Raw genomic sequence first — 13,461 nt, forward strand, 5'->3', positions numbered from 1 at the left:
GTTAGTGAGCACTGATTTACTCTTGTCACCAGAAGTGACCATTGTAAGCTCTAGCACTTATAATTAGATGGTCATTGTCATTTGAGACTGATGTATGCATCAGTGATGAGGTGTGGGCTTATGAGCTACAGCAGCTGGGGTATCTCTTTGTGTGATGAAGTAGCAGTCATCAGATAAACCATATTTGCTTTTTTTTTTTTTTTTTTGAGTTTTCTCAACATTTTATTAGGAATATTTTCAAACATAAAGATGAAAGAATTTTTGCAGTCAAGTTCTATATATCTACCATCTAGATTCTGCCAGTAACATTTTACTATGTTTGCTTATTATATATTGATCTGTTCATCCCTCTATCCATTTTATTGTTTGTGTTGGGAGGGAAACTTTTCCAACTTGGGTCCTGTGGTTGGGGATCTACAAATTGATAGTGGACTAATAAGAGAAAAGACAGAGTTTATGTATGCACACGTGTGGGAGTATTCAGTGATGAGTAACTTGCTGAAAACCAGAAATAAAAGGCTTCCATACTAAATTTAAGAAACAGGGGTGGTGTAGGTGGATTGGGGCTTCTAGGGTAGAGTATGGAGGGTTCTATGGGGCTTTGTGATGCCAGTGGACAGCTGAATTTGTACTTGCTGGTGCTCAGGGTCAGACTTCCCCCGCTCTGGAAACTCCTTGGGATGGGGTTCCATGGGAGCTGCATTTTCAGGAGGCTCAGCTTAAGCAGGAGACCTGGGTTCCATCCCTGAGTTGGTTAGATCTCCTGGAGAAGGGAATGGCTACCCACTCCAGTATTCTTGCCTGGAGAATTTCATGAATAGAGGAGCCTGGTGGTCTACATTCCATGGGGTCGCAAAGAATCTGACACGACTAAGCTACTAACACTTTCACTGCTTAAGGTTGGATGGTATTTCTTTCGGTGACTGCTGATTGATCAGATGTTTTCATTTTCAACTGAAAAACCACTCTTTGGGCTATTAATCCCTTCATCTGATGCATTTGTAGATCAGTGTGCTTCCCCCTAAATACTTCAGCATACATAACATTAAGTAAAGTTCAGGATTTACATCTTTATCTTTTTGAGACAAAATTCACATGCACTTAAGTCCCCTACATACAAACCTTCAAGTTGTGAACTTTCAAAGATATGAACCTGTGTTCCATCAACATCAGACGAGAGTGACATTGCAGCTTGCCCTCCGTCTCCTGTTGCTGACGATCCTTCAGCTCTACCGTCTCCCACGTCCTTTCCCTCCTCCAGTTGGTAACACTTCCTGCTGCTTCACTCGATGACAGCTCTGTGTGCCAGCTGTTGTACTGCTGTACTTTTCAAGGTACTATTATACTGTAAGATTAAAAATGTTTTATTTTTTATTTGTTTTTGTGGATTTGTGTGGAAAGTCTTATGAACCTATTACAGTACAGTACTATATAGCACATTGTGTTAGGTACTTAGGCTAACTTTGTTGGACTTAGGAAAAAATTGGACTTCTGAATGTGCTCTCGAAACAGAACTCCTTCATATGTAGGGGACTTACGGTATAACAGAATGCAAAACTCTTAAACATTTATGTACTTTAAGTATATATGGGCTGAGTTATTTGTATAACGTAAACCTCTGTTAAGATAGAGAACATTATCATTTTGATCATCCTGTAAAGTTCCCTCCTGTACGCAGCAAATTCCTACCCTCACTTCATTTGATTGTGTGTGTGTGTGCTCAGTCATGTCCAACTCTTTGCCTAAATATAAAATACAAAACTATAAAACTCCTAGAGGGTAACATAAGAGAAAACCTACATGACCTTGGGCATGGTAATACCTTTTTAGTACAAAACCAGAGACATCCATCAAAGAAATAACTGATAAACTAGACTTCATTAAAAATTCCACTCTGCAGAGACAGTGTTAAAAGATTGAGAAGATAAACCACAGACTGAGAAGAAATATTTGTGGAAGACACAACTGCTAAAGGACCGTTATCCAAAATGATTCTGCTGTGTCTTTCATATTCTAATCAGAGGTTATCATCTTTCTACTTCTGTCAATTTATTCATCAACACTGTTGACCATCATAGTGCCAGGTGCCATGCTTCTGGTCAGGTGCCATGCTAGGCTCCTTGCAGGCGTGATTCAATCTTGCAGAGTAACCAGATCTCATTTTAAAGGAGTCTAAGGAAATGGCAGCCCACTCCAGTATTTTTGGCTGGAAAACCCCATGGACAGCGGAGCCTGGTAGGCTTCTGTCCACGGGGTCGCAAAGAGTCGGACACGACTGAGCGACTTCACTTCACTTCATACCGAGGTTCAGGGGCCAATCACTTTGCCCAAAGCCCCATAACTAAGAAGTGGTAGGCTGGATTGGAATCTAAGTAGGTCATCAAGACGGAGAAGGAAATGGCAACCCACTCCAGTACTCTTGCCTGGAAAATCCCATGGACGGAGGAGCCTGGTAGGCTCCAGTCCATGGGGTTGCTAAGCGTCGGACACGACTGAGCAACTTCGCTTTCACTTTTCACTTTCATGCATTGGAGAAGGAAATGGCAACCCCCTCCAGCTTTCTTGCCTGGAGAATCCCAGGGACAGGGGAGCCTGGTGGGCTGCCATCTATGGGGTTGCACAGAGTCGGACACGACTGAAGCGACTTAGCAGTAGCAGCAGTCATCAAGATACCATGGCCCACTTCTTAACCACTTTACCAGCATGATAGATTCATGAAGTAATTTAGAGTTTGGTAATTCAAATTCCCTTCTATATGGTGGATGAACAGCTGAGTGGACAATAATGGGTAATGTGTATTGAATACTAATTGTGTGCTTTGTGTGTGCTAAGTCGCTTCAGTCATGTATGACTCTGCGGCCCCAAGGACTATAGCCCACCAGCCTTGTCTGTCCTTGGGATTCTCCAGGCAAGAATCCTGAAGTGAGTTGCCATGCCCTCCTGCAGGGGATCTTCCCGACCCAGGAGTCCAACCCGCGGCTCCTGCGTTACAAGTAGATTCTTTACCACTGGGCCACTGCTGCTGCTGTTGCTTCTGCTGCTAAGTCGCTTCAGGCGTGTCCGACTCTGTGCGACCCCATAGAGAGCAGCCCTCCAGGCTCCCCCGTCCCTGGGATTCTCCAGGCAAGAACACTGGAGTGGGTTGCCATTTCCTTCTCCAATGCATGAAAATGAGAAGTGAAAGTGAAGTCGCTCAGTCGTGTCCGACTCTTAGCGACCCCATGGACTGCAGCCCACCAGGCTCCTCCATCCATGGGATTTTCCAGGCAAGAGTACTGGAGTGGGGTGCCATTGCCTTCTCCGACTGAACCACTGGGAAAGCCCAATTATGTGCTTTAGATGGATTGTATTTTTTTCCCTTTACAACACAGCCTTATGTGTAATATTAGCAGAGGTATCTTAGACCTGAAATACAGAAAATTTAGCAGAGCTCATAGGCAGTTGTTGACGGACGGCTCAGTACAGCTGAGTAAGTGTGACAGGGAAAAAAATGCTTTCAGGATACACTGAAGTATGTCCAGTTGAGAGGGGTTAGCCAAGAAACCGCAGAGGCAAACCAAGCTGATGAGTACCGATCATAACTGCTTCAAGACAAGTCATCGTCAGTCTACATGAGGCACATTTCTTAGCATCTTGAAAAATTATCTGAAACCAACAGCCAACATCATGATTAGCTTGAAACACTAGGTATTTTAAATAAAGTTAAGAACACAACAGAGAAAACCACTGGCATAGCTTTTATGAAATTGCACTTGAGTAAAATCCAGATTCATTCCCATGGCTCCAGGGTACGTCCCATCCACACCTTTCCACCTCGGCGGCAGTCCCTCCTGCTGTGTCTGCCCGGCTGGTTATTTATATCAGATCCTGTACTCCGGCTGCTGGTTGCTGGAATATACCGAGCTTTTTTTCTGCTTTGAGGCCTTTTGCGTTTGTCTTTCCATCTGCCTCCATGCTCTGTCTCAGGCCCTCTCGTGCCTGGTCCTGCTCAGCTTTCAGGAGTCGAGTGCCCCCACCCCCGCCACCTTGTCCAGGGAGTTGTCCTTTGCTCTTCTGCCTTTTCCCCCTCAGTCACCTTGTTTCCTTCGTCACCCTCCTCACATCCTACAGAGGCCCAATTTGTTTTTCTTGTTTGTTTTAAATCTCTTCTAATCTTGAGCTCCAGGAAGATTGTATCCACAGCTCAATCTCTAGCACTTAAGGGATGCCTGAATTGATTTGGAAATGTGTTGAATAAAGGAATGAACGAAACTCATTAGCAAATACCAATGATGACCAAGTAGAAAGTATAATGGTGATAAAAGGACATTAATGACAGGACCAAAAATATCAAATAGAGCCGAGAAATAAACTCATATAAGACTTACATTCTTTTTTCAACAGAATGTATTGAGTACTTGTTGTGCTAGGCACTATGACTTAATAGGTGAATAAGACAAACCTGGGTCCTTGCTTGTTTTGAACTTAGAAAAATACAGAATTTAACTGAGCGATGAAGCCATCATTTCTCCTAAAAACAGCATGTATATTATTTAGCTCAAAATTCTGTCTGCCTGTTTTTTTTTTTTTTTTGTCTGCCTGTTTTTATAGAGGTGGCAGGTGGGAGGAGACAGGGGAGGGATATAGCAGAACAAAATACTTGAAATTTATCTGGAAAAAATAAACCTCAGAGACTACTTGTCTCTGAGGTTTTAAAAAACAATGATGGGTAATGTGGTTAGTCATACTTCAGAAATACTGCCTAGGGTATTGGCTTTGGAATAAAGTCATAAGTGTAAGGTAAAGATAACATTTCAAATCACTTTGACCAAGATAATCAGTGTCTTGGTCAGCCATTGATAATGGGATGTGAGCTGAATCATGTGAATGGAAAATGAGATTAAATATTTACCTCAGGGCTTCCCTGGTGGCTCTGTGGTAAAGAACCCACCTGCCAATACTGGGGACATGGTTTCGATCCGTAATCAAGGAAGATCCCTTCTGCGTGGAGCTCCTGAGCCCATGCACCTCAACTCCTGAGCTTGTGCTCGGAGCCAGGGAGCTGCAGCTCCTGAGCCCACACACCCTAGAGCTCATGCTCTGCAACAGGAGAAGCCCATGTACTGAGCTAGGGAGTAGCCCCACTTGCTGCAACTAGAGAAAAGCCCAAGGAGCAACAAAGACCCAGCACAGCCAAAAATAATAAAGTTAAAAAAATAACAACTTGACCTCAGACTGTACATTTTTTTCGATTAATTAAAATATAGTTGTAAAAAGTGAAGACATCAAAGTCCTGGAAGGAAAACAGATAGATTTAACAGTGTAGGTGATAGTAATAGAAAAGCTGTATGTATGAGGTGTGTACAAGATGCTCTGTGGGTCCAGGGGAGTGAACCATCATCAGCTCTGAGGGATGAGCCTAAAAGGTATTCAGGCCTTGAAGATGCTGTCCGTGATCAGCGGGGATCCCAGGATTCATTCGATTCCTGCAGATTCAGTTACCTTAGTCTAATTGTTCTAGAAATTCTGGTTCTAGTGCTGGATATATTTCTGGTGCTGAGGAATTTCTTTGTAAACATTCTAATAAACTTCACTTTTCTGGCAGAGCCACTGATACCTAGCACAGGTGGGGAAGTGTCGTGAACATTTTCCTCTGTCCTCTTAACTGGCATCTACCAAAAGAACGTATTTAATTTATACCATTTAAAAATCATTTTCCAGCTACTGGTGATAGTGTTGTGTTTTGTTTCTTTTTTCCCCCTACTTACTCTCTTTTTACTTCTTACTAATTCTAGTTTCAAATCAGTTTACTTTTGTTGATTACAGGTTGGGAATGTGTGTGCTGTGTTTTCTAAAGCAGACTGTGTTACTATATCTTCCAGGGGCGAATCGGGTGCCGGGAAGACAGAAAACACTAAGAAAGTCATTCAGTACCTTGCTCATGTTGCTTCTTCACATAAAGGACGAAAGGACCATAATATTCCTGTAAGTTTTTGTTCTGCCCTTGTTTTTAAAACCCTTAGATTTATTCTTTAGTAATTTCAGAAACAAGAATAAGGAAGTGAGGGTGCTCAGTGCGCTGCCTTTATTGACAGCTTCCTTGTCTCCCCCAGCAAGGAGGGGCTAGGACATCAAGAAATTGCTGGTAACTGGCAATTCCAACAGGGCAAACTGAAATTATGGTTGTAACTCAAAGCCTGATCTCTTGCAGAGTTGTGGTAAGGATTGTTAGAAGTCAATAAGCAAGGCTCATGAAGACTTCTCAGTTTTTAACTACCAGAGAAATATCCTCAGATATTTTCAGTGGTTCTTTCTGAACTTAGAGAGCTACCACCAACAGCAGCCTGAGGGCAGGATAGAAATTTGGGGGAGAATTGATGACAGAAAAGGTGTAAGAATATAACACGTCAGTTATCCTTGACTTGTAGATATGCAGATGTAGTCGTTAATACCCCCTGAGAGACGCCAGCCAAGCCCGCTTTCACAGTTCTAACCCTCTCGCTGACTTGGTGCTTTGGATGTGGCTTTACTGCTAGGAAAAGACCCAAACTTGCTAACGTTTGCATTTGTCTGTTTGTAACTGAGCAGCAGGAATCACCTAAACCAGTGAAACACCAGGCAAGTGCTTTTCTTTGTTTCTTAGTCATGAATGTTTGCAGTAATTTCTGTCTTTAGACTGAGTCGCTACTAGGCACAAATACCATTAGCTCTGAGTGAAATCTCTTATGAACAAAATGTTTCTTTTTGAAAATGTGTTGCTTTGAGGCTCACTGTTCCTGAGAAGCAGCATGCCCTTTTGCTTTACCTTTGTTTTCTAGAGGAACTTTGATGTTTATTTACCCTTTCATTATGACTTGGAATCATATGTTTGTGAAGCCTGTAAACTTAGGGTTTCATGTGTCAGTGGCCAGGCAGAATCACTTTAATACTTCTTAAGCATGTGGAAACCTAACTTCATGCCATATATCAAATTTTGAATTTAGGGTTGCAACTGTAACAGTTTCTGATCTGTTAACATTGTGTGGTCTGATATGTGTAACCTGAAAGTCTCATTGTATTTAATATATAAATTTAGAATTTTTTTGTCCTGGGCAAGTTGTAGAGGAGTGTTATTCTTCCTATCAGATGCCTTGCTTTTAGCCCCACAGAGCATAGCATCTGGCAGACCATGGACCAGAGCATGTCCTGATAGAGGAGGAGGGCAGGGCTGAGCCACATGCCTTAGATAGACTGAGGTGTCTGCACCTGGACTTGACCCTTTCCCTAGCATTGGAATGGTTTTGGTTTGTATGTCTTTCTGCAAGCATGCTGCTGCAAAGCTAGCATAAAGCAGTAAATGATAGTCCTATGAAAACAACCTATCACCATGAAGAAGCAATCAGAAGCCTCTAAAGGAATAGTCACAGACAGATTTTCAGATACCTTTCTTTAGAATTCTTAAGAGATTCTCAGATGCCAAAGCTTGTACCACACCCATTAAATCCCATGATGTTCCTTTGCTTTTAACTGTAGACCACACCAGTGATGCGAATTGGGAGGATGAATGAAATCATCACTATCCTACATGATAGTGAATGGCTCTTTGGCCAGTTAAAGAAGGAATCTCTAGACCAGCAACCAGATTTTCTTTGAGCTTTAGAGTACATGCTAAATGACCTTTTAATATGTACCTAGATCACTAGCAAAATAGCATTAAATAATTAACCTACAGATTTAGGTTTCCTAATCCTTTGGCTTACATACATCATCATCGTTAACGTTTTGTTTCAATGTCAGAAACAACTACCGAGTGGACCCCTGTGAGTAGCATGCTTACCCCGAGATTTTGCTTTGGGTCCAGTCAAGCTGGGTTCCCTCCAGAAGACACCAGCTTCTCTGGGCCGTGCTGCGCTGTTGTTACTGACTTGCATGTCTTTGCATGTTCTCTGTGCAGACTCTTCTGTGCTGCTTTCCCAAGTTTATTTTAACACTAGTCAAGTAGTAGTTATGCCATGTCTTTAGAAACAAGAGGAGACCACTGGTTCTCCATTAATTTTTCTTCCCCAGCACACTGAGGAATATGAGACACTCCTGAGCCTAGAGACTACTGGTCATACCCTGGGGAGGGTCATCTCAAGAACTTACTTCTCTCCCTACACCCCCATCCTTTCCCAAGTGCCCCTAGGCTTGATTTCCTCACCCCATTGTGAGGATGACTGTCATAAAATAATGGTTTTACTTTGTAAGGTCAGTGTTTCTTTTGGTTCCCTGTAAGTGGTTTCTGAATTTATGTTGAACCTTATAGGCAAAACTTACTTGGATTCCCAGGAACCATTTGTATAAATTGATAGCATTTTATCACTAAACAGCAGTATAAATTGTAAAAAAAAAAAAAAAAAAGGAAAGGCATTTGTAGCCTCCAGATTTTGTGAATCTTTAATTTATTTGCTCTTGGCTCTTTTTCCCTTAACAACTTTATTGAGGTTTAAATTCATGTCCCACAAAATTCACCCTTTTAAAGCATACAGTTCAGTGGGGTTTGTTTATTTTTTAGTCTAGTCACACAGTTACTACTGCAATCAATTTTGGAATATTTTCATGACCCCCAAAAAGAAACCCTTTACCCATAGGAATCACCTTCCATGTCCCCCCTGGAAATCATTAATCACTTTCTGTCTCTCTGAATCCACCTATTCTGAGGATTTTATGTGAATGGCATCACATAACATGTGGTTCTCTGTGACTGTTTTTTCACTTTGCATAATGTTTTCAAAGGTTTGTCCTTGTTGGAGCATGTGTAAGTGCTCCATTCCTTCTTATGGCCAAATAACAACCCGTTATATTATATTCGTCATGTTTTGTTTATCCATTCATCAGTTGATGGACGTTTGGATTGTTTCCGCTTTGGGACCATTATGAATAATGCCACAATGTATCAATTTTCACATGGACATACCTTTTCACTTCTCTTGGGTGTATACCTGGAGTGGAATTGCTGGGTTGTGGAAACTTTCTGTTTAACGTTTTGAGGAACTGCCAGACTTCTCTATAGAGGCTATACCACTTTACATTCCCAGCAACGTATGAGCGTGCCAATTTCTCCATATCCTAGTCAATACCTGTCATTGTCTTTTTATTGAGGCCCTCCTAGCACTGTGAAGTGTTCTTTTTTTTTTAATGTATTTTATAACTTCATCTTCACTATAGACATATGAACAAATATAAATTTTCAAAATTAAGGCCACAGTATTTAAGAAGTAAAACATTTACCTGTAAACTTTTACTTGTTGTAACAAAATGAGTTGTCATTTGGCTTAATGCCCCAGCCGACTGCAAGTCCATCTTCAGTCCAAGTTCCCTCGTCGTGTGTCGCTGTTACAGACCCTTGCTGTCTGGCATGGTATTCAAGGCCACTCTGAAGCCTGGACAAGGTGCAATTTCAGAGCGGGTTTGAAGACAACTAATTTCTTAAACTTGACCATCCCCCGAGAATGACCTCTTCAGGCCCACCCACCTCCCCACTGACTGCTCAGTCAGCCATGTCAGATGGCAGCTTCCAGATGACTTTGTATCTACTGGTCTAAACTGCCTTGAACTGAGACAGAAGGGTAACAGATAGCAAGTGGCAAGCACAGAAATTATAGCCTATCCTAGAGATTGGTTCTCAACATGTGATTAGTTGCCGTCACCAGCTTTCCTGATAGCTCAGTTGCTAAAGAATCTGCCTGCAATGCTGGAGACCCCAGTTCGATTCCTAGGTTGGGAAGATCCCCTAGAGAAGGGATAGACTACCCACTCCAGTATTCTAGAGCCTCCCTTCTAGCTCAGCTGGTAAAGAATCCGCCTTTAATGTGGGAGACCTGGGTTCGATCCCTGGGTTGGGAAGATCCCCTGGAGAAGGGAAAGGCTATCCCCTCCAGTATTCTGGCCTGGAGAATTCCATGGACTGTATAGTCCATTGGGTCGCAGAGTCAGGCACAACTGAGTGACTTTCACTTTCACCAGCTTCCAACCCTACTCTGTGGTCAGTGGGAAAGCCACAGCTTTGCCTGTTGGGCCTATGAGAGCAGCAGGAGGCCAGCTGGAGTCCCCTTGCTGGCTGAACTGGAATTTTGAAAGATGTGTGTGTGTGGTTTTTTTGTGTTTTTTTTTTTATTTTCACCAACTTCAAACTCATTCTGTATCTATCATATAGCAAGTACATGTAATACATTATGTAATAAACACGGGGGTGTAGTTTTTATCAGAATTGGCAAACCTTTAAAGCACTAATAATTTAAATACTTAGAACTTTAAAAATAATTTCAGTAGTTAATAGTAATTTCTTTTCCCCATGTTCCACAGTGACATTTCTTGTTACCACATAGAATAGAAATAGAGGAACTTTGCCCGTGCTGTTCCAGTGGAAAGGTTATCACTTTAGTCACTGCCCCTGGAGGTTTATAAATGGCTTCATAATTTGGTTGGGAGCTGTAAGCACTTTCTACCTAAGTATGGAATTATTCAGTGTAGCAATGATCATATTTAGTGGTAATTTCTTACCTAAAGATCATTTTTGTGTATCGTATAGTACTAGCTTTGGGTCAAGCTTTATATGATTCATTCCTGAGTCTTTGAGATCTATAATCGGGCTCAATCATGTCAGAAACCCACTGGAAGAGAAGTACCACCACATCCCTGTTAATGGAGAGGCCCCCATAGCTGGGACCCACATCTCCACACCCACTACAATGACTATGAAGATCCTTAATCCAAATCTTCCTGCCACCTCTGGCTCACCACCATCCCCTCCCCAGATACTGATAGAGTGTGCTTGGACCTGTCATTATCTGTCCATTCAGCAGACATTCACAGAACATTATTTTGACTTGATGTAGAGGATGCAACCGGTGCCTTTAAACCAAATGAAAGAATGGGATCAAGATCAGTGGATCACATGCACACAGTGTGTGCACACACAAACACACACACACAACATATACATGCCAGGGAGGGGAAAAAAAAACAATTATCTTGACCCAAACAACTCTTGTGAAGCCATGTCTAGGGAATATTAAAATGAGGTATACAATACTTGTTTTGTCTTCAAGTTAGAACAGTTTAAAGATAAATTATTATTGGAAGTGTTTTTATTATGATTTGGTAGGATAGTGTGTAGTTTTAAGGAATTTATGTTCTGATTCCTTGAGCTAACTGTGGCCGTGTCAGATAAATGCAATGCCCCACCTATCTGTCAGGCAGTATTTTTTCGGACAGTTTCTACACCCTTATCACCCAGTGAGGTTAAGGAATCATACAGCCCAAAGCATTGCTGCAGAGCCAGTGCACCAAGGGCTTTGCGAGATGGTGGCCACAGACTGTGATGGCTGTGACCTCTGACCTCGAGGGAGAAGGCTCTCTGTTGTATCACAGCACAGTGCTGCTGTCCTTAATGATGACCTTCAGCCTTGTTGACATTGGTTCAGGATACTGTGTTTGAGAAACTTTGATAGCATATAGAGTTTAGAAAGATTTACATCAGAAATAGTCTGGTGTCCCTTGAAGTCCATAAACAGGAAGGTTCCCTGTACAGGGAGCGTATTATCTAGAGCTGAGAACGTGGGTTGACGCTGTGTCATGACATTCGCGTGGCAGCGCTAGTCCTTGACTGGTTTCTGCTGACACAACTGTGGACTGTGGGGAAGCCCTGGGAAACCCGGCAGTCCAGATAAGTGCTCCAGAGCACACACTGTGTCACGGTCTCAGGCACATTCCCCACCCTTTCCCGGAGGGAACGGCACCTCCTGACGTCTAACCACACTGGCTGAGACTGCCTTAGGGTATATACTTGTTCCTGGCTTTGGGTTTGATGATAGCAACCGGCCATTCATTTAAAAATCTTACCTGAGGTTCCTTATACTCTTTTTTTTTTTTTTTTTTTTTTTTTTTTTTTGCTTAGAGAAGCATATTAGTGTTTTTTATTTCTTTATTTAGGTTTAGAATAATGGTGGGTATTTTAAAATACACAGGTAAGATTTGTGTTTGGAAAAGGATTTTAAGTCTTACAGTATAATTCTGAAATTATATTCCCCGGGCATAGGGTCATTTTGTAGTGCTTTTTATGGCCAGAAATGGCTTCATGCTTTCTCATGCAGCTTTCTGTTGTATTTCATGATTAAAGCACATATTAATATACTTACATCTTTTGTTTGTGAACTGTTTTATAGCTTAATTTGCATGTAAGTAGGCTTCCCTGGGGGCTCAGAGGTTAAAGCGTCTGCCTGCAATGCAGGAGACCTAGGTTCGATCCCTGGGTTGGGAAGATCCCCTGGAGAAGGAAATGGCAACCCACTCCAGTATTCTTGCCTGGAGAATCCCATGGACGGAGGAGCCTGGTGGGCTATAGTCATGGGGTCGCAAAGAGTCGGACACGACTGAGTGACTTCAGTTCAGTTTGCATGTAACTAAGGACACTGAATAAAGCATACATTACACCAAATATGATATGCTTAGCTTTTTAAATTTGAGCAAGAATTCTGTAGCCTCACCATCTTTGTCATCTCTGAATTTGGAGATGAGGGTGTTGCCCTGCCTGTGTCATTAAGATAACATGTTAAATCTTGGGAAATGGCAAGTCTTATTACCTTATGTTTAGCATCTCTGTTCAATGTGACATCTTCTTCTCCTTGTGGTCAGTTGATAGAGGCTGATTTTTTTTTTTTTTTTTCCCTTTAGCAGAGCCCATAAGACCGAGAATAAGAAGCCAACAACAAAATTTGTTAGATGGCAAATGAGAAAACTGAGGAAAGAGGCAGTGTTTTGTTTGCTTTTCCTTTGAGGAACAGAGTAGAGAGATTAACATACATTTGCTTTTATTTATGTCTGTGTTTATGTGTGATGTCTTTTAGGGGGAACTTGAACGGCAGCTTTTGCAAGCAAATCCAATCCTGGAATCATTTGGAAACGCAAAGACTGTGAAAAATGATAACTCATCTCGTTTTGTAAGTCTAAAAGTGCCAGAAACCTTTCGTTCCTCAGACTTCTAGTTAAATGTCTACTATGATTAAGCAAATAAAGTATCTTCCTCCCTAACAGATGTAGTATGGAACAGTGAATAGAAATACAGTGCAAGTCACATGTAATTAAAATTTTCCTAGTAGTCACATTTTGAAAAGCAAAAAAAAGGAGGAAAAAACAAATGGGAAAGTAATTTAAATCGTATGTTTATTATATATAAATATATAGTTATGTATTCTGTGGTTGTGTTGTTATAACCTCTCTGAACTTATTTCTTCACTTTAGTTGGGGATGATATAAATGATTCTGGGCTGGTCATGGAGATTAAATGAGGTGCATGTCAAGTAGTTAATGTAGCACTGGGCACCCTGAACAAAGTGAAGTTGGAATTTGATGTGGTAAATTGTTGTCTTTGTACCTTGCTGTTTCTATGATATATGGATCTCAGAATAATTTATCACTACCATTACTTCTCTTTATTTATTTTTAATATTTTAGTTTTATTGG

General features: G+C 41.5%; 1 protein-coding gene across 4 annotated transcripts in view; it reads left to right on the top strand.

The window, feature by feature from the left end:
* Positions 1-13,461, top strand: part of MYH10 (myosin heavy chain 10) — a 120,113-nt gene that overhangs the window by 38,342 nt on the left and 68,310 nt on the right. For all 4 annotated transcript variants that reach the window (XM_044939314.2, XM_044939313.2, XM_044939315.2 and 1 more), the window contains 2 exons: positions 5,862-5,964; positions 12,846-12,938. In XM_044939314.2, the coding sequence (XP_044795249.1) occupies positions 5,862-5,964; positions 12,846-12,938 (196 nt within the window). The remainder of the gene's footprint in view (positions 1-5,861; positions 5,965-12,845; positions 12,939-13,461) is intronic.

The sequence above is a fragment of the Bubalus bubalis genome, chromosome 3 (genome assembly GCF_019923935.1).
Source record: "Bubalus bubalis isolate 160015118507 breed Murrah chromosome 3, NDDB_SH_1, whole genome shotgun sequence".
NCBI lineage: Eukaryota > Metazoa > Chordata > Mammalia > Artiodactyla > Bovidae > Bubalus > Bubalus bubalis.